This window comes from Mastigoproctus giganteus, chromosome 1 (genome assembly GCF_048544385.1).
Source record: "Mastigoproctus giganteus isolate SK-2022 chromosome 1, ASM4854438v1, whole genome shotgun sequence".
Taxonomy (NCBI): domain Eukaryota; kingdom Metazoa; phylum Arthropoda; class Arachnida; order Uropygi; family Thelyphonidae; genus Mastigoproctus; species Mastigoproctus giganteus.
The window spans coordinates 47,365,607-47,388,331 of record NC_143575.1 but is presented as its reverse complement, the minus strand read 5'-3'; the positions used below and the strand labels follow the sequence as shown (position 1 = coordinate 47,388,331).

Here is a 22,725-nt window from a genome sequence, read left to right as displayed (position 1 = left end):
TTGCCTTATACAACGGAATAATCACCTACTTATCCCTGCTGGAAAAATTCCTGTATATCATTGACAAGACACCATGAGCTACTCTTGCAGCTCGTCTGCACTGCTCAGAGAACTTCATATCTGCCTGCACAATTACCCCCAGGTCCTTTTCATTCTATACCACTGTCAGTGTAGTACCACAGAGTTGATACGTTGCTCTGGGGTTGCTCTTTCCCATATGTAGTACTTTACATTTGTCAATGTTAAACTTCATTTGCCACCTCTCAGCCCATCTGTTCAACCTTTCCAGATCCTGTTGCAGCAGCATAGCGTCAGTAGTGTCCTTAACAACCCTGCCAACCTTTGTATTGTCTGCAAACTTGGACATTAAGCTTGATATACCATCATCAATATTATTTATAAATACAGAAAACAATAATGGACCCAACACTGAACCCTATTAACTTTAATAGTTCAGTGCACACTCTCTCTCTCTCTCTTGCCCTTAACTGAGCACAAAACATTTTTAATAAACTGATGTGATCAGTAAAGGTTCAAGGAATGGACCAGTTATTAGAAGAAATGGACAAAAAAGAAGGGTTCTTTAAGCTAAAATAAGCTTTACCCACTGCTTTGAACATTTCTTCTACTATTTTTTTTCTCTTGAAAAAAAATCCTTGTTCTCTTAGACCCTGAACCTGGTACAGGTTTAAAATTACTACGTATATGGCACCAACTCCAGGGGCCTTGCTTGCCTTTAGCCTTGAAATTTTTCCTAACAAACAACTTCTGTAATTTCAATATCGCTCATTTTGTACAGCTCAGCCTCACTTGCACAGTCTTTCTTCACAGTAAACGATTGATGCAGAGTTGGCAGAAAGCAAATTTTTTTTCACAACTCTCCTGCAAACCACCCCTTTTGGGTTTTGTCCAAGAAAGAGTAAGATGCTATCAGCATCTACTTTACTCAATCCATTTAAAGCCTTGAATATTTCAATAAGGTCTCTTTGTAGCTGCCTAGTTTCTAGGCATAGCAATTGCAGAAGTGAAGTCTTTCTTGGTAAGAGTATCCTTTTGTGTACCTCACTAATCTTATTCTCCTCTGTGCCTGTTCCCCAGGTCCTAAAATGGGGTTTAGAGACCTCAGTATGTGGTCTAATCATTACCTAATACAACAGGATAATCACTTCCTCATTTCTGCTGGAAAATGTCCTGTATACCATCGGCAGTCCTCAGGAGCTGCCTTGCATCACTGCACTGCTCAGAGAACTTCATGTTGGACTGTACAATTATCCATAGGTCTTTTTCATTCTCTGCTGCCTTGAGTGTGGTAATACCTAGTTGGTATGCTAATTAATTGCCACTTCTCAGCCCATTATAGGTCTCGCTGCAGTAGCATACATTAATTCCTGTCATTAATTGCCCTCCTCTCAATCTTTGTGCCATCTGCAAACGTAGTCATTAAGCTTGAAACGTCATCATCAGTATTGTTATTAAATTGAAATTTGTTGAAACCGCCAAACCGCCAAAGGGTCAAGCACTCAATCTTTAGTGATTTTTACTAATAACATTAGTCCAAGAAGAGTGGTGACCATTAATGACATTCTCTGTCTTCTAACATTCATCCACCCATTTTATCCATAGTTAGTAACTTGCCTCCAGTGCCTCAATTTTCTTTAACACTGTTTGAATTTGTACAGCAACTTTTCATTTGGAACAATATCATAAGCTTTACTGAAATGTAAATATACCCCCAGGGACTCACATCTGGTGAGTATGGGCTTGTCACGCCCAGGGTCCTGAGCTGGATATCATCATTCTTCCCTTTCTTGGTGATTCCTTTCTACTTCTCTCTCTCTCTCTCTCTCTCTCTCTCTCTCTCTCTCTCTCTCTCTCTCTCTCTCTCTCTCTCTCTCAGGGTAATAGGGAAATTTTTTTTTTTTTGGCTGGCGCAGCATATAAGTCTCAGGTTTCCTTGCACCATATGGCTAATAATAATAATAATAATAATGATGTCAAAATTTAAATTCATGCTTCATTTACACAATGTATAACAATACAATATAATAATATAATAGTTTTACACAATTCACTTTAGTGTGATTTTTAGTTATATTAATATTTCTTGCATCCATCACCTTGTCTTTAAATCTTACATTCTTAAGAAATGTTACATATAGAAATTAAACATATATCATAGCTAAAAGTGATGACATTCAGTTTCTTCTGTTGTAGCTCACTTAAAGAAACCACTGGAAGAGTATATTGCTCTTTTACCAAAGGTAAGACTCATTCGAACGCACCGACGTGAAGGACTCATTCGATCCAGATTAATTGGCGAGACCCTTGCAACTGCACCAGTTTTAACTTTTCTCGATTCACACTGTGAATGCACTAAAGGTATGATTTCTAAATATCTAGCTTGCTTTGTTTTGATATTATTTTATGAGTTTCATTTTTGGTTAAAGAAAACCTATAAAAAAGACTATGAAGGGTAAAATAGTGGGGTTTTTTTTTTAAAGCTTGGCCCTTTTTTTTCAGCTATACATATGTGTAAAGTGCCTGCTGTCTTCATTTTATTTGTTTTAACCCAAAAATTTTGAGTTATCTCGATATACAAATTGATATACAAGTTGATTGCTCAATATCCAGCAATCAACTACCCCACTGGCTAAAGGCAACCTTCCGCACATCTATTCTACAACTACCTTTCCTTAATTTGAATCTATACCCCCTCAAGTTCTTAATCTGAGCAAGCAGAAGTATCCCATCAGCATTGAGCCTGTTCAAACCATTCAAGGCCTTGTACACCTCAATCAGATCACCATGCAGGTGCCTAGTCTCTAGATGCTACAACTTACAGAATTTAAGCCTCTCCTGGTAAGAGACCCCCTTTGTTCCTCTCACCAATCGTGTTACCCTTCTCTGCACTTGTTCTATCATCTCTACATCCTTCCTAAAATTAGGCCTTCAGACTTGTATGCAGTACTTAAGGTGTGGCTTGACCATTGCCTTATACAGAGGTATAATCTCCACCTCGTCTCTGCTAGCAAAATTCCTATATATCATTGACAAAACTCCATGACCTGCTCTGGCAGCCCATCTGCACTGCTCAGAGAACTTCATATCCAACTGCACATTTAACCCCCTGGTCTTTTTCATTCTCCACCTCCCTGAGTGGTTCAAGAGAAATGTACCTCAGTTGGTACGTTTCTCTTGGGTTACTGCTACCCATATACTTTGTATTTGTTAATATTAAACTTCAGTTTCCACTTCTCAGCCCATCTGCCTAACATTACTAGATCCTGTTGTAGCAGCATACTGTATTTACTATCATTAACAACCCTGCCAAACTTTGTATCATTTGCACACTTGGACATTAAGCCTGATATACCTCCATCGATATCATTCATAAATACAGAAAACAACAGTGGGCTCAGCACCGAACCCTGGGGGACTCCAATAATAACATTAGCTCACGTAGAACAGTGTCCATTTATTACCACTCTCTGCCATCTCCCACTCAACCATCCCTTTATCCATTGCAGCAACTTTCCCTTAATGCAATACCACTCCAATTTGTACAGCAGCCTTCCATGTGTAACATGGAAGGCTGCTGTATAAATATGAATTTATGAATATACAAATATGTACAAATATTTGTACATATTTGTATATTCTGCTGTACAAATATGAATATTGAAATCCAAATATATGATATCAAAATTATTTTTTGCATCCAGTTCTTTTTGTGACCACATCGTAGTGTCTGATCAAATTGGTCAGACAAGACTGCCCCTTAAACCCATGTTGTGTATGAACTATTACTGTAGTCTTGTCTAGGTGATTCTGCATCACTTCTTTAACCAGTGACCCCATTATTTTCCCTGGAACAGAAGTTAAACTAACAGGTCTCTAATTATTTGCATCACCTTTTGAACCCCCTTTGTGAATTGGGGACACATTTGCACATCTCCAGTCCATGGAGACATCCCCTGAATCTAAGAATGCTCTCATAATTATGGCTAATTGTTTGCATACTTCAATATAACTGGATAGATTCCATCTGCCCCAGTTCTCTTTTTTATGTTTAACTTCAACAATTTCTCCTCCACTTTGCTCTCTGTTATTACAAAATCATTTAGAGCTCCCTGTTAGAATTTAGTGAACTTCTCTCCTCTCCTTCCTTACAGAATTCCTCATGTAATGTGATGTCCCCATGTGATGACATTCTGTGGAACAACCTAAGAGCAAGATTAAAAACCCAATGTGTATATGTACCCTCTAAAAATCCATGTTAATTTGACTATGTATGTCAAACCATTGGCTGTACTGCTCTTTTTTGAGTAGCAATGACAGCAAGTAAGTATAGTACTAGATCTTTTGTCCAGAAAACTTGTGAGCAGAGGCTTTATGGATTTTTGGTCCTTGAGGTTGTCACAGACATTCTCTAAGATATGCCAGACAAGCTGGACTTGCTGCCTGGGAGTCTAAAATGCTCATGGAACTGATATTCAGGTGACATTCAAGTCAAGTGGACCCAATTTCAGCGAAGTCCGGATGGTCTGTGACAGCCAAATCCTCTGCTTGCACCTTCACAATGGTGGGACTGTTAGTAATCCTGGGTATAACCTCTATGCACAAGTGCATGGTGGGTGACTACCCAGGTGTGAACCAATGTAAGCAGGGGTCGAGGTGTGGCACCCACACCACATGGAGGAATGTCGCCCCCTCTATGTTACCAGGCAGTACTAGGTGGTAGGTGATTCTCATCAACCACCTAGTACTGCCTGGGTGGTAGATGACTCTCATCAACCGGTGCAATACCACCACTTTGCTTATTGGAGGCTTGAAGTGGTGGAACTCATGTTTAGTCTCCAGAGCTAGGTTCCAGTCAACCCTTCCCCAACTTTTCCATCATGCAGTATGACTGATGATTTTTGAGGTTATGATGAACATCGTGGTGAGATCCAATCTTCCTTACATTTCAAGGGTACAGCTCTAAAATGGTGTTCGTAGGCTGGCCGCTAGTTAGTACACCGGACTGAATCTTGCTACTTCTACTCTGCCAGATAGTTACTGGAGGGAGTCTGAGTAGTGTGTATATGGGGGACATTGTTGAGGCCACATTATGTCAAGAATCTCGGCATATTCTTACTATGTGTATGCCATATCCAAAAATTTCATTACTTCGTACAGCATGTCCCCCCCACTTTTTCTTACTATCGAATACACCAATGAATTGTCAAACTAATAGAGAAAGCTTATCTGCGAAAAGATCTAAACCTCCCAAGCACTTCCTAATTCATTTCACAAATATACGTGGTCTCAATTCTAATCTCAACAATGTCCATTTCCACTTGCAGTCTGCCAAACCCCATGTACTTTTTCTGACAGAATCTCAGTTATCGGTTGATTCAACTACTGCTCATCTCATATGTCCAACTTATTTGCTGTATGATTCCTTTTGCCTCAAAGGTGGTACTTGTGCATATGTTATTATGTCTGTTCTGATATTCCCTGTCAGAGACTTGGCAATTTGGAATCTCCTCTCTTTGATCTTCTCTGGCTTAAAATCTCTCTACCTCTTTGTGTCAAATTCATCTGTTGTCTCTACCGTTTTCCCAACTCCACTAATCACTTGGAGCTCTTTGACGTCCTCTCTTTGCAACTTGACTTTCTCCAGTCCAACTTTCCTAGCAGTGAGGTAATTTTCCTTGGTGATTTTAATGTTCACAACTCCAGCTGGCTTCCATTTTCTAGTCACACTGACCCAGCTGGTAGAGATGCTGAGGCTTTTACAATTACTAATGACCTTGCACAGTTTGTTCATTTACCTACAAGAATACCGGACAATCCTAATCATACAGCCAATACGCTTGATCTTTTTCTCACAAACAACCCTTCTAAGTACACAGTCGAAGTGAGAGGTCCTTTAGGCACTTCAGATCACAACTTGGTGATTGTCTCTTCTCCAATGGAGCCTTTATCTCATGGCTATTCCCAGTCTCGTGTTGTTTGGCATTACAAGAATGCAAAATGGGATGACCTGCGAGACTTCTTTTCTTCTTTTCCTTGGTCGGATTACTGTTTCAAAGCTTCTGATGTCAACGTTTGCTCAGATCGTGTCAGTGAAATTATTCTTGCAGGAATGGAATCCTTTATCCCACACTCCACTTTAAAATCTTGTCCTTTGTCTAAACCTTGGTTTTCCAATAAATGTGCTAAGGCTGTTCAAGAGAATGTTGCATATCGTAATTGGCTTGTTTCTAATTCTCCAGTTTCATTTTCTGCCTACACCAAAGCTCGCAACAATTGTAAAGCAGTTATTAATCAGTCCAAACTAGAGTTTAAACAGGCTAAGAGTAGAAAACTTGCTTCTTGCCCTAATGGTAGCCGAGCATTCTGGTCTCTTGCCAAAGCTATTGGCCACAACTTTTGCCCATCTCTGCTCCCTCCTCTGTCCAAACCAGATGGTTCTGTTGTCACTTCAGCCAAGCATAAAGCTGACCTGCTAGCATCCATTTTTCTTCCAACTCATGTATTAATAATCTTGGTAAAACACTTCCTACAAGGACTAATAGATTAACAGTAGCCACTGGCAGAGGTGAAAGTGATTCTTGCACTGCTTCTATTGGAATGAGCCGCAGCCTGGAAAATAAGATGCAGGATATTTCAGAGACTGCTGGGAATCATTGGGGTACAAGTAAACACATGGGTTGTGTTAGGGTAGCTAAGAAAAAGAACAGGTGCATGTATACTTGTGTGTACACCAATGCTAGGAGTTTAGTAAATAAATTTGATGAATTTGAGGTATTGCTCAAAACATCAAAGGCAGATATTGTGGGGATTTCAGAGACGTGGTGTCACACAGATATAAGAAATGCAGAACTGGAATTTGGGGAGTACAATGTCTACAGAAAGGATAGACAGGATAGGAAGGGAGGAGGGGTTATGCTATTAGTTAAAAAACACATAAAATCCAAGGAAGTGAAGCCAGTCGACATCGCTGGACAGTGCAGTGTCGAGTCAGTTTGGTGTGACATAAGCATTGGGAGATCAAAATTGAGAGTAGGAGTGTGCTATAGGCCTAATGACTCTGATGAGTATAATAAGAAACTGTTCGGAGAAATAGAGTGGGCCAGTAAATCAGAGAGTCTTATAATGGGGGATTTTAATTTCCCAGATATTGACTGGAATTTGGGGGCTGGTCACTCACACAGTAGCAAGGCTTTTGTGGATTTATTGGATGATTGTTTTCTACATCAGCATGTTCGGGAGGCAACTAGAGGGAGTAATACTCTTGATTTGATTATCAGTAGTGATTCTTCATGCATTAAGAATCTGCAGATAAATGAACCACTTGGTGGCAGTGATCACAGTGTGCTGAAGTGGGAGTTACTCAAAGAGGTAACTACCATTAGGGGTAAAGGGAAGGGGTATTGCTTTCGTAAAGGCGACTACAATGGACTGAGACAGTATTTAAATTCTATACAGTGGGATCAACTGATGATATTGCCAACAGCAAATTCAAAATGGGAAGCATTCAAAGAACTTATCGTGGAAGCTACTAGGCTTTACATACCAACTAAGAAATATTGTTCAAGGTTTAGGCCTAAATGGTTGTCAGATGAACTAATGAGGCATATGGCAGAGAAGAAAAATGCATGGGATACATACAAATTAACACGTGACACGGACGCCTATGATAGATACAAGTTGATCTGTAACCAAGTTACAAAGGAGGTTAGGCAGGCGAAGGCAGATTACGAGAGATCCTTGGCAAGGGATGCGAAGAAAAACAGCAAAGAGTTCTTTACTTATGTAAACTCTAGAAGGAAGGGGATGAATCAGATTGGTCCACTTGAGATCGATGGGTCAACTGTTGATGACCCTGCTCGGGTAGCTAACAAACTAAATGAATATTTTGCATCGACATTCACACATGAGGAGTTATTCAGCGAGGGGAATGCCAGAGGTGTATTCAACTCTAGCAGTAAGCTAGAGAATCTTGTAATAACTGAGAGCAAAGCGGAGGAGAAATTGTTGAAGATAAACACAAGAAAGGCACCTGGGGTGGATGGGATCTATCCAGTTATATTAAAGGAGGCAGCAAAGGAGGTAAGCAAACCCTTAGCCATAATTATGAGAGCTTCCTTGGACTCAGGGGAGGTACCCATTGACTGGAGATGTGCAAATGTGACCCCAATTCACAAAGGGGGATCAAAGGCTGACACAAGTAATTATAGTCCTGTGAGTTTAACTTCTGTTCCCGGAAAATTAATGGAGGCACTGGTGAAAGAAGCACTGCAGGATCATCTAGACAAGACTTCAGTTATAGCTAGGACACAGCATGGTTTTGTTAAGGGGAAGTCTTGCCTGACCAATTTGATTGGATACTATGATGCAGTCACAAAAGAACTGGATGCAGGGAATAACTTTGATATTATATACTTGGATCTTAGAAAGGCTTTTGATACTGTTGCACATGGAAGACTGCTGCACAAATTGGAGCAGTGTGGCATTGGAGGCAAGTTGCTGCTATGGATAAAGGGGTGGTTGAGGGGGAGAAGACAGAGAGTGGTAATCAATGGACACTGCTCATCGTGGACTAATGTTATTAGTGGAGTCCCTCAGGGTTCAGTATTGGGGCCTTTATTGTTTTCTGTATTTATAAATGATATTGATGATGGTATATCAGGCTTAATGTCCAAGTTTGCAGACGATACGAAGGTTGGCAGGGTTGTCAAGGACACTACTGACACTATGCTGCTGCAACAGGATTTGGAAAGGTTGAGCAGATGGGCTTCGAGGTGGCAAATGAAGTTTAACATTGACAAATGTAAAGTACTACATATGGGAAACAGCAACCCCAGAGCAACGTATCAACTCTGTGGTACTACACTGACAGTGGTAGAGAATGAAAGGGACCTGGGGGTGGTGGTGCAGGCAGATATGAAGTTCTCTGAGCAGTGCAGACGAGCTGCAAGAGTAGCTCATGGTGTATTGTCAATGATATATAGGAATTTTTCTAGCAGGGATAAGGAGGTGATTATTCCCTTGTATAAGGCAATGGTCAGGCCACACCTAGAGTACTGTATACAGGCCTGGAGGCCTCATTTCAGGAAGGATGTAGAGCTGCTGGAACGAGTACAGAGAAGGGCAACTAGATTGGTGAATGGGACAAAGGGGTTCTCTTACGAAGAAAGGCTTAAGTTTTGCAAATTACAGTGTCTGGAAACTAGGCACCAGCGGGGTGATCTGATAGAGGTGTACAAAGCCTTGAATGGTTTGAGCATGCTCAATGCTGATGGGATTCTTCCTCTAGCTCAGAAAAATCACCTGAGAGGGCATAAATTCAAATTGAGGAAAGACAGATGTAGGATAGATGTGCGGAAATTTGCCTTTAGCCAGCGGGTGGTTGGTGGGTGGAACAGACTTCCATCCCTTGTCGTGGAAGTTGATAGCCTAAATAAGTTTAAGGCTCAGCTGGACAGGTATTTCGAACGAACAGAGGGGTGAAGTGGAAGTGGTTATTTTTATTTATTTATGTTACTTTTTTTTTTTTTGGCTGATGCTGCATAAGCTTGCTTTCTTGCATCAAATGCCTCTACTAATGCTAATGCTAATGCTACCATTCCCAACACTCCATTCAATGCCTCCTGCGGTTTTCCATCAAAAGGATGTCAGAAGGATTTTTACGAATCTTGATGCGAAGAAAGCTCCAGGTCCTGATGGTATTTTACCACTTGTTCTCACAACCTGTGCTCCTGAACTTACTCCTATTCTTTACTGCCACCTTTCACTTTCTTATTCCAAAGGTGTTTTTCTTTGTGCTTGAAAATTTGCTCATATCCAGCCAGTTTCTAAAAAGGATGACAAATCCCTCCCATCCAATTATCGTCCCATTGTAATTACTTCTACTCTTTCTAAAGTAATGGAGAAATCAATTAATCGCCAACTCTTAAACTACCTAGAAACCTTCTGTCTGATCGACGATCGCCAGTATGGATTCCGTCAGTGTCGGTCCATTGGTGATATTCTGGCTTATGTTACCCATTTATGGACTAATTCAATGGAAAGGTTCGGTTAAACACAAGTAGTTGCTCTTGACATCTCAAAGGCATTCGATCGGGTTGGGTTCGAGAGTAGCCTGTGCGGCCGCAGCTATTTTGCAGCTCCTGGAGAAGAGAAGTTTTTTCTGATTTATTTTCTGTTTTATTAGCTTAAATTGGCATATTTACTTATTTTCTAGAGTAGTTTTATATTCCTAGTTATGATACTTAGTTTAAAGTTTAACTTGATAGAGATTTTGTGGGTATTACTTAGTATCGGTAATGGTATCAAATCCACGTGTTACAAATTGCAGCTCCGTTGAACGAGAGGTTTTTAACCGTATTTAGCTGATTTATTAACCAATTGTTATATCAAATTATTATCTATAACTAGCTATAGACCTAGTCAGGATCCTTAGTTTATTCTAAATTGAAACAGCGAGATTTGGAAGTTAAAATCAATACTTAAGAGTCCGTAGAAGTACCGTTCATAATTACCGCCATTGCAACACGATACAGCATATCCGGAATTCGATAGAATTAGCTTTGTATAGTATTGTGCATAATATAATATTGTCAATTAATCAGTAAATCTATTAATCTTGTTAAACGTCATTGTCAATTAAATTGTACTTTTAACTATATATATATAACGACTTAGAGTACAAACGTAACAAATAATTAATACGTAACTTGATATGGAAGTTATATAAAGGGAACTCGTAGATAACACTCAATATTGAAAAATAAATATAGCGTTATAACTGTGTTAGGATACAAGTTTAAGGTTTTAATTTTATTCTGAAATTGTAATTTTATTGACATTAAATCGAAATCATGACTTAAACCAGAGCAGCAAAGCAAAAGGCTCAAGCTAATGGGAGTGCTGTGGCTCATGGGGGAACTGAGGGGGGCAGTTGCCCTCTGAATCACAGCCTTTTAAGATGCACTGTTTGCTTGATGTTTGCGGAGCAATTGGGTACAGGACATGATACTGCCATGGGGGATGTCTTTGTGTGTGCACGATGCAAGGAGTGCAAGGAAATTAGGCGACAACTCAGCGTTGTTATGGGCCTATATGAGACCTTGAAGGACAGGGTGGATGCCCTCGAAGGAAATAAATTGAGGGGCCCATCAAGCTCTCAGCTGCCCACATCAACGCCAGAGCTTGCACTTGGTCATCTTACAACACAGAGGCAGCCCCCAAGGCAGAATGCGCTGGTCCCACAGGAACTAGTAGTTGTTGGTGACTCTATTGTCAGGGAAATGGGGAACACGCTTTGTAAAAAGGATAGATGGAACAGGACCAGGGTATGTCTGCCAGGGGCAAAGGTTGATGACGTTGTAGAGCGGATATCATCTTTTAAGGGCACAAAAGGTGATATAGTTGTACACGTTGGCACTAATGATATTAAGAGTAGGAGACCAGCGGAATTACTTAACAAGTACAGGTCACTGTTGAAAAAAAGCCGTGAAGTAGGGTTGAATTTGAAAGTGTCTGCAATTCTGCCCAGACACGATAGGAGGGAGTATATGATGAGAGCCTTCTCGATCAGTTCGGCCCTGGAAAGATTTTGCAAGGCTCAAGTGGTAGAATTTTTTTCAGCCTGGATTGTATTTGTTAACAGGAGAGATTGCTTCTACAGGGATGGGATACACTTAAATAGAAAGGGTGCAAGAATATTTGCTGATGCTATCGAGGCAGTGTTAGGTGGGTCGGAAAACTGCTAGCTTGGGGGAAGACAAAGACTAATAGATTAACAGTAGCCACTGGCAGAGGTAAAAGAGATTCTTGCACTGCTTCTATTGGAATGAGCAGAAGCCTGAAAAACAAGATGCAGGATATTTCAGAGACTGCTGGAAGTCATTGCGGTACAAGTAAACACATGGGTTGTGTTAGGGTAGCTAATAATAGAAACAGGTGCATGTATACTTGCGTGTACACCAATGCTAGGAGTTTAGTAAATAAATTTGATGAATTTGAGGTATTGCTCAAAACATCAAAGGCAGATATTGTTGGGATATCAGAGACGTGGTGTCACACAGATATAAGGAATGCAGAACTGGAATTTGGGGAGTACAACGTCTACAGAAAGGATAGACAGGATAGGAAGGGAGGAGGGGTTATGCTATTAGTTAAAAAACACATAAAATCCAAGGAAGTGAAGCCAGTCATTTATGGACAGGGCAGTGTCGAGTCAGTTTGGTGTGACATAAGCATAGGTAAATCAAAATTGAGAGTGGGAGTGTGCTATAGGTCTAGTGACTCTGATGAGTATGATGAGATACTGTACAGGGAAATAGAATGGGCCAGTAAATCAGAGAGTCTTATAATGGGGGATTTTAATTTCCAGGATATTGACTGGAATTTGTAGGTTGATCACTCACACACTAGCAAGGCTTTTGTGGATTTATTGGATGATTGTTTTCTACACCAGCATGTTCGGGGGCAACTAGGGGGAGTAATACTCTTGATCTGATTATCAGTAGTGATTCTTCATACATTAAGAATCTGCAGATAAAGGAACCACTAGGTGGCAGTGATCACAGTGTGCTGAAGTGGGATTTACTCAAGGAGGTAACTACCATCAGAGGTAAAGGGGAGGGTTTTTGCTTTCGTAAAGGCGACTATGATGGTCTGAGACAGTATTTAAATTCTATACAGCGGGACCAACTGATGATGTTACCAACAGCAAATTCAAAATGGGAAGCATTCAAGGAACTAATCTTGGAAGCTACCAGGCTTTACATACCAACCAAGAAATATTGTTCAAGGTTCAGGCCTAAATGGTTGTCAGATGAACTAATGAGACATATGGCAGAGAAGAAAAATGCATGGGATACATACAAATTACTGGGTGACATGGAAGCCTATAATAGATATAAGTTGGTCTGTAACCAAGTCACAAAGGAGATTAGGCAGGCAAAGGCAGATTATGAGAAATCCTTGGCAAAGGATGCAAAGAAAAACAGAAAAGAGTTCTTTACCTATTTAAACTGAAGAAGGAAAGGGATGAATCAGATTGGTCCACTGGATGTTGATGGTTCAACAGTTGAGGATCCTGCTCAGGTGGCTAACAATCTAAGCAAGTATTTTGCATCTACATTCACACATGAGGAGTTATTCAGGAAGGGGAATGTCGTAGGTGAAGTAAACATTGGCAGTGAGCTAGATGATTTTCTAATAACTGAGAGGAAAGTGGAGGAGAAATTGTTGAGGATAAACATAAAAAAAAGGCATCCGGGGTGGATGGGATCTATCCAGTTATATTAAAGGAGGCAGCAGAGGAAGTAAGCAAACCCCTAGCCATAATTATGAGAGCTTCTTTGGACTCAGGGGAGGTACCCATAGACTGGAGAGGTGCAAATGTAACCCCAATTCACAAAGGAGGATTAAAGGCTGACACAAGTAATTATAGACCTGTGAGTTTAACTTCTGTTCCAGGAAAATTAATGGAGGCACTGGTTAAATAAGCACTGCAGGATCATCTGGACAAGAATTTAGTTATAGCGCAGACACAGCATGGTTTTGTTAAGGGCAGGTCTTGTCTGACCAATTTGATTGGATACTATGATGTAGTCACAAAAGAACTGGATGCAGGGAATAACTTTGATATTATATATTTGGATCTTAGAAAGTCTTTTGATACTGTTGCGCATGGAAGACTGCTGCACAAATTTGAGCAGTGTGGCATTGGAGGCAAATTGTTGCTATGGATAAAGGGATGGTTGAGTGGCAGAAGACAGAGAGTGGTAATCAATGGACACTGCTCAACGCGGATTAATGTTATTAGTGGAGTTCCTCAGGGTTCAGTGTTGGGTCCCTTGTTGTTTTCTGTATTTATAAATGATATAGATGATGGTATATCAAGCTTAATGTCCAAGTTTGCAGACAATACAAAGGTTGGCAGGGTTGTTAAGGACACTACTGATGCTATGCTGCTGCAACAGGATCTGGAAAGGTTGAGCAGATGGGCTGATAGGTGGCAAATGAAGTTTAACATTGACAAATGTAAAGTTCTACATATGGGAAACAGTAACCCCAGATCAACGTATCAACTCTGTGGTACTACGCTGACAGTGGTAGAGAATGAAAAGGACCTGGGGGTAATTGTGCAGGCAGATATGAAGTTCTCTGAGCAGTGCAGATGAGCTGCAAGAGTAGCTCATGGTGTCTTGTCAATGATATACAGGAATTTTTCTAGCAGGGATAGGGATGTGATTATTCCCTTGTATAAGGCATTGGTCAGGCCACACCTTGAGTACTGTATACAGGTCTGGAGGCTTCATTTCAAGAAGGATGTAGAGCTGCTGGAACGAGTACAGAGAAGGGCAACAAGATTAGTGAATGGAACAAAGGGTTGCTCTTACGAAGAAGGCTTAAGTTTTGCAAATTACAGAGTCTGGAGACTAGGCATCGGCGAGGTGATCTGATAGAGGTGTATAAGGCTTTGAATGGCTTGAGCATGGTCAATGCCGATGGGATTCTTTCTCTTGCTCAGAATAATCACCTGAGAGGGCATGATTTCGAATTGAGGAAGGACGAATGTCAGATAGATGTGCGGAAATTTGCCTTTAGCCAGCGGGCAGTTGGTTTGTGGAATAGATTTCCATCACTTGTTGTTGAAGTTGATAGCCTAAACAAATTTAAGGCTCAGCTGGACAGGTATTTCGAATGAACGGTGGGGTGAAATGGGAGTAGTGGTTGTGTTTTTTTTTTTTTTTTTTTGGCTGATGCTGAATAAGCTTGCTTTCTTGCATCATATGCCTCTACTAATGCTAATCGTGTTTGGCATGAAGGTCTTCTAAACAACCTTCCATCTTATGGTTTGCCAACTGTGTTTAGTAATTTGTTATCCAGTTTTCTCTCTGATCGCTCACTGAGGGTGATGGTAGATGGCTCTCTGTCTTCTAATGTCTCCACTAATGCCGATGACCCCCAAGGTTCAGTTCTTTCCCCCACTCTTTTCCTCTTGTATATTAATGACCTTCTTCCATTGACTGGAAATCCTATCCATAGTTTTGCCGATGATGGCACATTGCATTCTACTTTCTCTTTTGAGAAATCTTGCCCTGCTCAATCAGCTTCAACTTCTCAAAAATCTGCTATCAATTCCTTAAATGCCGTTCTCCAGGGAATTCCCCAGTGGGGAAAAAACAACTTAGTTGATTTCAACCCTTCTAAAACTCAGTCTTATGTCTCGCAAAAAGGATTTTTCTACTCCTATGCTTATCTTTAGTGACCCTCTGATTTCTAGGCAAAATGTTATATCTCTTTTGGGGATTACCCTGATTTCTAATCTCTCTTGGCACAAGCACATTACAAATATTGCTTCTTCTGCATCTAAAAAACTTGTTTTTTTTTCTTACGCTCTTGGCATTACTTTTCTTCCAAACAGCTGCTCACTCTGTATAAATTGCAAATCCTCCCTGCCATGGAATATTGTTCCCACATCTGGGGTGGTGTCCCCAAAACCTCTCTCAGGATTCTTGATTCCATTCAGAAGAGGGCAGTTAGGTTAATTAATGATTCATCTCTAACAGAGTCTTTCCACTCGCTGTCTCATAGACGTACTGTTTCTGCTGCATGCCTCTTCTACAGATACTTCCATGGGCACTGTTCTTATGAATTGGCTTCTATAATTCTCACTCTCTCTTTCAAAACAGTCCGAACACGTGCCGCCACCAGCCAACATCCATTTACTGTCCAACTTCAAACTCACAGAACCAACTTTTCATATTCCTCATTTATTTATTGAGCTGCCGTTTTCTGGAACAGCCTTCCTTCGTACGTGTTTCCTGAAAATTACAGTCTACAGAAGTTCAAGTCCAATGTCAACAAATATCTTCTTTTGTTTTCTCAACCTCCAACCCAAGCACGGTACAAAGTACTACAGGTTCTAATACCTCTTGTGTTTTGGGTTTATATAAAAAAGAAAAAAACAGAATATAAAAATTAAAATAGTGTATTTGCAAAATAAAAATAAATACAGTAAAAAAAAATAAAAAAATTATTTTTTTTATGAGAATCCCAAGCATTATGAGAGGCATTAGAACCTATAATACTTAGTACCATACATGGGTTGAAGTTTGAGAATATGAAAGAAGATACTTGTTGACATTACACTTGAATTTCTGTAGATTGTAATTTTCAAGAAATATGTGTGAAGGGCGATTGTTCCAGAAGTTGAAGAGAAAAGTGAGAAAGAAGAAAAGTTGGTTCTGTGAGTTAAGTTGGACCAATAAAATGATTTTGACCTGTTGCAGCATGTTTGGACTGGTTTGGAAGGGGTGGGGGGGGAAATTATAGAAACTAATTCAGGAAAAAAGTGTTCATGGATGTATCTAAAGAAAAGGCATGCAGCAGAAACAGAATGCCTATTATGGGACAGAGTGGAGAGATTTTGTAACAGATGGGTCATTAATTAACCTAACCAATCTCTTTTGGGTGGTGTCTAAAAGCCTGAAAGAGGTTATGATAGACACCACCTCAGATGTGGGAGTAATATTCCACGGTAGGGGCGGATTTGAGTTTGTACAGAATGAGTAACTTTGGAATAAAAGTAATGCTAAGAGTGAAAGAGAAAACTCAGTTTTTTAGATTCAGAGGAAGCAAAAGAGAAAGAGAGAGAGAGAGAGAGAGAGAGAGAGAGAGAGAGAGAGAGAGATTAAGTCAGGGTAATCCCTAATAGAGATATATTGTTCTTGTATAGAAATCTGATTATCATTACAGATAAGCATAGGACCAGAAAAATCCTTTTTATGAGCTATAATACAGGACTGAGTTTTAGAAAGATTAAAATTAACTAAGTTATCTTTCCCCACTGAGAATTACTTGGAGATCAGCATTTAAGGAATTGGTAGTGGATATTTGAGAAGATGAAGATGTTTGTGCAAGGAAATGGTTTTTTAACCTCCTTTCATGCGATGTCTGAGAAAATAAAGATACCATCACTGCTGATGCCATTTAAAGCAGTTATACACTTTAATTAGGTTATCATGCAGTGACTTTTTTCCAGATGCTACAATTTGCAGAACGCCGCAGTCTCTCTTGGTCAGATTGTCCTATTGTGTCTTTATCCCCTTTCTAACAGATATTTTTTCTGAAATGAGGTTTCCAGTGTATTCATTATTTCCATATGTCTAACCATTACCATATATAAAGGGATAATCAACTCTGGCTGATTATCCCTTGATAATCAACTCTTGTTCTTGCTGATGAAACTTATTGTATATCATTGATAGAACCACATGAGCTGTTCCAGCATCCTGATTGCCCTGATCTGAGAACATCATGTTGCACCGACTATCTTTTCCTTATCAGTTACTTTCAGTTTGCTACCCAAATACTACATTATTCCAGGATTATTGCAACCCAAATGCAGTACCTTGCATTTTTCAATTGTAAACTTTATTGTAAAGTTTGCCATTTTTAAGCCCATTTATTAATGATTAATGTCGTCAAACAACTTTGCCTGCCTTAGTATTGTCAGCCAACTTGTATATCAATTTTGAAATATTCGCATCAATACATTAATAAATATTAACCTGAAACTGTGTACATATGGTGTTCGAAACTTCATGTGATTTAAGTGATGTTGCACTCTGTCGGCACAGCAGAAACTCCCAATACCTTTCAATAAAAGTGTTTTCTTTGATTTCTCTATTTAATATTCCAGAAATTTTTGTTAGTTTATTGTGCAAACAGAAAAAAATGCAGGATCAAATTAAGCCTATTTTCAATGATTATATGCCTGTGCTGAAAAACAAGAATTTAAAATTAGCAGCATCTATCATGTACAGTTATTGAAGCATGTTGGCTTTGTGTTATAAGGCTTTTCCTCCAATTGTTGCACTTTCTGGCTTTGTGTCATGCTGGCATCCAATTGCTGAAGTATACTTATTTTCAATTTGTATTTTGTTTGAAAACAGTGAATAAAGATTTTTGATTTACATTTCATTCACCCCTATAAGGAAGATAAAAAACACGTATAAAAGCACATGTAAAGTGTAATAGAAGGAATTTTATTTTAAAAACAATTTATTTAATAAAAAAAATGTATTTTCCCTAATTTTGCTCATTGAAAATGATTGAAAATAAAGGTGGCATCAAAAAGGGAACAATTTTGAATTATTTATTGTTAATTTTTAAGGCTAAAATGGACTAACTGTTACTGAGTGTGCCTGGTCATGGACTAAAAATGGTAAAGAGCTTAATGCTGATCCCCAGTTGTTACATTAGTCTGTGAAGAGTAGTAGTCATTTATACCTACTGTGTGTTCCTTACCAATTAACCAGCTCTTTAAGCCTGTATCACTCGCCCATATTATTGGAAACAATGCAAATTTAAATGAACTATTTACCTTTCTTAAGCAGATATGAATATACGATTTTCTATGATGGCAAATTAGACCCAATTTTTATATAAAAACATGTCATAGGAATAAGCACATTTTGGCCCCAGTTGTCCTTGTGCCCAAAAACAACAACAACAACAACAACAACCAGCTCTTTATCTAATGCCACATTTCTGCAATTTATACAACAATCGTTCATACAGAACAGCATCAAAGGTTTTACTGAAATTTCATATATGATGTCAGAATTAATCTTTGCATCCAGTTCCTCTGGGACAACCTCATAGTAGCTAATCAGATTGGTCAGCAGGCATGATTTCTCTTTATGAAATCCTTGCTGTTATTGCCTTATAGCTGCATTCCTATCAAGATGTGCTTGATAGGAATGAGCTGTTACAAAAGACTCATTAGGAATAATACCTCTTTTGTATTGTAGTCATTACAATACAAAAAGGTATTCCTAATACTTTTTTTTTTATAATTAGAGTATGATTTTTTTTATTTAAAGAGTATGATCACTCTCCTCCATATATCATTTTTCCTTAATAGCAGAAAAAAAGTCTTTACTTCATTTAACTTAAGTGATAAACTGAGGATGCAAAGTGTTTGGTAGTATTTTAAAAAATCTGCTGTTGAACACTTATTCTCTGAACAAACCATTTTTCTGTTGCTTTATCCTCACTGTAATTGGCAAAAAGTACCCACTGAAGTAGACCCAGAAAATGTAGGTTAGAAAGCTTGGTAACAAGATACTTTAGAATAAATCTGTTTGAGTTTTGTAAGGCTCTGAGAGGGATAGTAAAGTGAACAAAGGGAAAATGAAATTAAAACTAAAGGTCAGGAGTTTAGACAGGATTTAGGAAAATTCCCTTTGCTTGTGAGTTTTTTTGATTATTGGAATAATTTGTCTCCATGGGTAATTGAATCCAATGATTTGGAAAAATTCAAGACGCATCTCTCTCTCTCTCTCTCTCTTTTTTTTTTTTTTTTTGCATGGTGCAGCTTTGGTTTCATTTAATTGTATTGTTAAATTATACTAAGAGTGATATTATATACAGTTATATATTAATTTTTGCAAGTAACTATGACCCTAAAAATATTGGACATGCCTACTAAAGGCATTCTATCTGTCATACTTTTTGTTGCCACTGTCATCCTTAGTGGCCAGTTTTTTTCAAATTTCACCTTCACAAATCCCCCACGTGTCAAATTTATTTTTTTTATTAGATATATGAACTTTTTAATAGAAATTGTTTTATAATTCAATTTGAGATCTATTTTTAAATGGCAGATTCCTTTCATAGAAAACTTTTTACAGATTCCCTTGCCAGTATAAATGAATTGTATGTTCACATCTTGTTACCCAAGATAATTTTTTAAAAAAAATGCTCAAGAATCAAGCTCCAAGATGTAGAGTAAGGTCTCAAAGTATGCGAGGGTTATATTCCTGGTACCTCACATAAGTGAGAATTTGTGTAAGTTGGGTCCCTCCTGACCCCTCCACAGAAAACTCTTGTCCACCTAGTTAAGGTAAAACTAGGTGGATTCCTATAAACCATGTATACATGTATATATACTTTATTTGTGTAAATTCAGTGTACATAAATTTTAAATAAAGTACAGTCAGAATGAGTTTGTCCTCCTTTTGAGGAGGACATGTTTAGGCTAAAAGCACATCATCCAGAATATAGTTATAGCATGTCTATTTTACGATGGCAGTCAGTGATGTAGAAGGTCACTGTCATATTAGATGTGCAGTATCAGCTTTTCATTCAGATGAATAAGAATTTTGTACTCACACTAGATGACCTTATAGATTAAGCTATGAATCATAATGGGGTCAATGATGGGGATCAATTGAACATGAATTGTTATGAATCAGGGGGTCAATGATATGAGCAGGTTTGTACTTTGGGACTGCTTCTTGATTAGACCGGGGTTCGAGCCCGTCACCACCAAATACGGAGGATGCGGAAAGGTCAGGGTATGACCACCGCATATCCCGGAGCAATATGGCCTTAGTTGCTAATGCTCCTAAAAACCAAATAAATAAACTTTGGGACACAACTTTGTATATTTCTTATATTTTTATTTTATCTTAAGAATGCGATGCCAGAAATTGCTTCTTTAATTTTGTACATTTGTTTCTTGATTATGTTCTTGGTAATTTTGTGTATTGTTCATTTCAGGAAATTTTTTTGTGAAGGTTGAGGCAATGGTCATGGAAAAGCTTCTAAAAGCATTGTTTTAAGCTTTAAAGCAAAGCAAAACAAAAAACCTGCTTGCTTTTAAAGTTTGAAACACATGAGACAGTTTTATTATCACTGAACCATCCAGTTCTATTATATTACATTGGCCATGACTATATTTACACAAATTGTATTAATTATATTAATATAGTTTGCAATACAACAGTTTTTTTATCTTTCTTTATTTTTAAGGAGATATTTTTATCTTTATTTTTAAAGCATATATTATGATGTTCATGAATCATCACTGCTCCCTTGGAAGCGTGCATAACATTTCTACAGTAAAAAGGATGCACAGTGATTTCTGCAGTTGTTGATATTCCATGTACTTTACTGACTGTACAGTACAGTGTGGTGTTAAGTTTCAAAAATCTGGCAAGCATTAAGTTCCTGTTTTTATGTTTTATTATATATAAATTTCAATTAGATTTTCTATTTCAAATATTAGATTCAATAATATTTGATAATATTAGATTTTCATCTAAGTTAGGATGGTTGATACCTCTCCTGGACCGTATTACATGGAATTCAACTATCATTGCTTGTCCTGTAATTGATGTCATTAAGCCAGATACTTTTCAGTATGTTGTTTCTCCTGATGTGAATATTGGAGGATTTGATTGGGAACTCAAGTTTATTTGGCATTCGTTACCTGAAACATTAAAAAAACAGAGAAATGATGTGTCTGATCCTGTTCAGTAAGTATGATTTTTTTATTTATTTATTTTTTTTTATAAATATGATGGCTTTTCTAAAAAGAATGATCTAAGTGTTACACATTAATTTAAAAAAAAAAAAGCTAAATATTTCTGATTTACTGACACACAGAACTATCCTTTACTTAAGCATGTGCATCTCAGCTATACTATATTGTATAGGCAATTGGCATAGTGTGCATGAAGTGTACATTGTCATCTTATCTAGCATTACTGGAATGGTGCACAAATATGTATTTCTGCCTTATAAAACAGTTAATGGCCATTATGATGTCTCTGTGCTTTAAACGCCTCGAGAACATCTCCACTGGAAATGTCCTAGTCTCCATAATGTAGTTGGATGCTCTTTCATGACAACTTGCACTCTCATGCTGTTTTAGTTGTCATGAAGTTTTTGATTTCCATCAATGTTAGATATGTACCATATCCTCCGTTTGACTCTTGACTTGATATCTGGTGACTTTGCCTTTTCCTACCTAAAACAAAAAAAAATAAGGGGATATAATTTCACTCTTCAGAAGCTGTGATCAAGATGAAGGAAATTTTTAAGATGTCAAAGAATGGATTTTCACAAGTATTTAGAGGTTGTTTCAGGATAAGTGTATATCAAACAGGAATGTGATCATTCTTTTTTGAATATCCTTTGTAAATACTACTCACTAAGATAGCTTTAACAGTTAACTTAATTTCTAAATACATATCTTAGATGCAAACTGAGTTATATATTTGTCTACATATACTACAACCATATTAAGATTATGTGCACACTTTCACTAGGGAATATGTGATAAAAATTTGGCCATGCCTGGTTGATTGATGTTACGTTATATATGGGCTGTTGAGAATCATAGTGGTGTAAATCAGTAATTTTATATATATGAGCTGTTCATATTTCCCACCTTCTCTAGGTGTCCACTGTTTAATTTCATAACAAAGTAAGTCAAAGTTGCAGCTCTAACCAAGATATGTCAGCACATATTTTGAATAGTTAACAATATGAGCAAAAGGTTTAGAATCATAATGAAGTAAGTCTGACTTACACCATTCTGTTCCTAAACAGCTTGTATGATGAGGGTTACGTTTCAAGTTTGTTTCATTGTAGCAAGATGTCTTTTCCTATTTCGTATTTCACATTTTCATGTAGCAAGATGTCTTTTAAGTTGAAATCTCAATAAATGGGGGATTTTAAGTTGTCTTTTAAGTTGAAATCTCGAGAAATGGAGCACGCCAAAATGCCAACCAAGTAGAAGAAGCATGTCAGGAAACTTCCTTCAGACCTAGAAAACGTAAAAGGAAAGAGTCAAAAAGAGCTGTGGCCAGAAGACTTCGCATTTCATGTCAGGCGTATGTGAACTCAAAAGGAACAAGT

At 38.2% G+C, this 22,725-nt stretch overlaps 1 protein-coding gene across 1 annotated transcript in view; it reads left to right on the top strand.

The window, feature by feature from the left end:
- The window catches only part of LOC150090766 (putative polypeptide N-acetylgalactosaminyltransferase 9), a 134,596-nt gene that overhangs the window by 30,665 nt on the left and 81,206 nt on the right, over window positions 1-22,725 (top strand). The window contains exons 3-4 of the mRNA XM_090371424.1: window positions 2,215-2,379; window positions 21,131-21,338. Coding sequence (XP_090227550.1) covers window positions 2,215-2,379; window positions 21,131-21,338 — 373 coding nt within the window. The remainder of the gene's footprint in view (window positions 1-2,214; window positions 2,380-21,130; window positions 21,339-22,725) is intronic.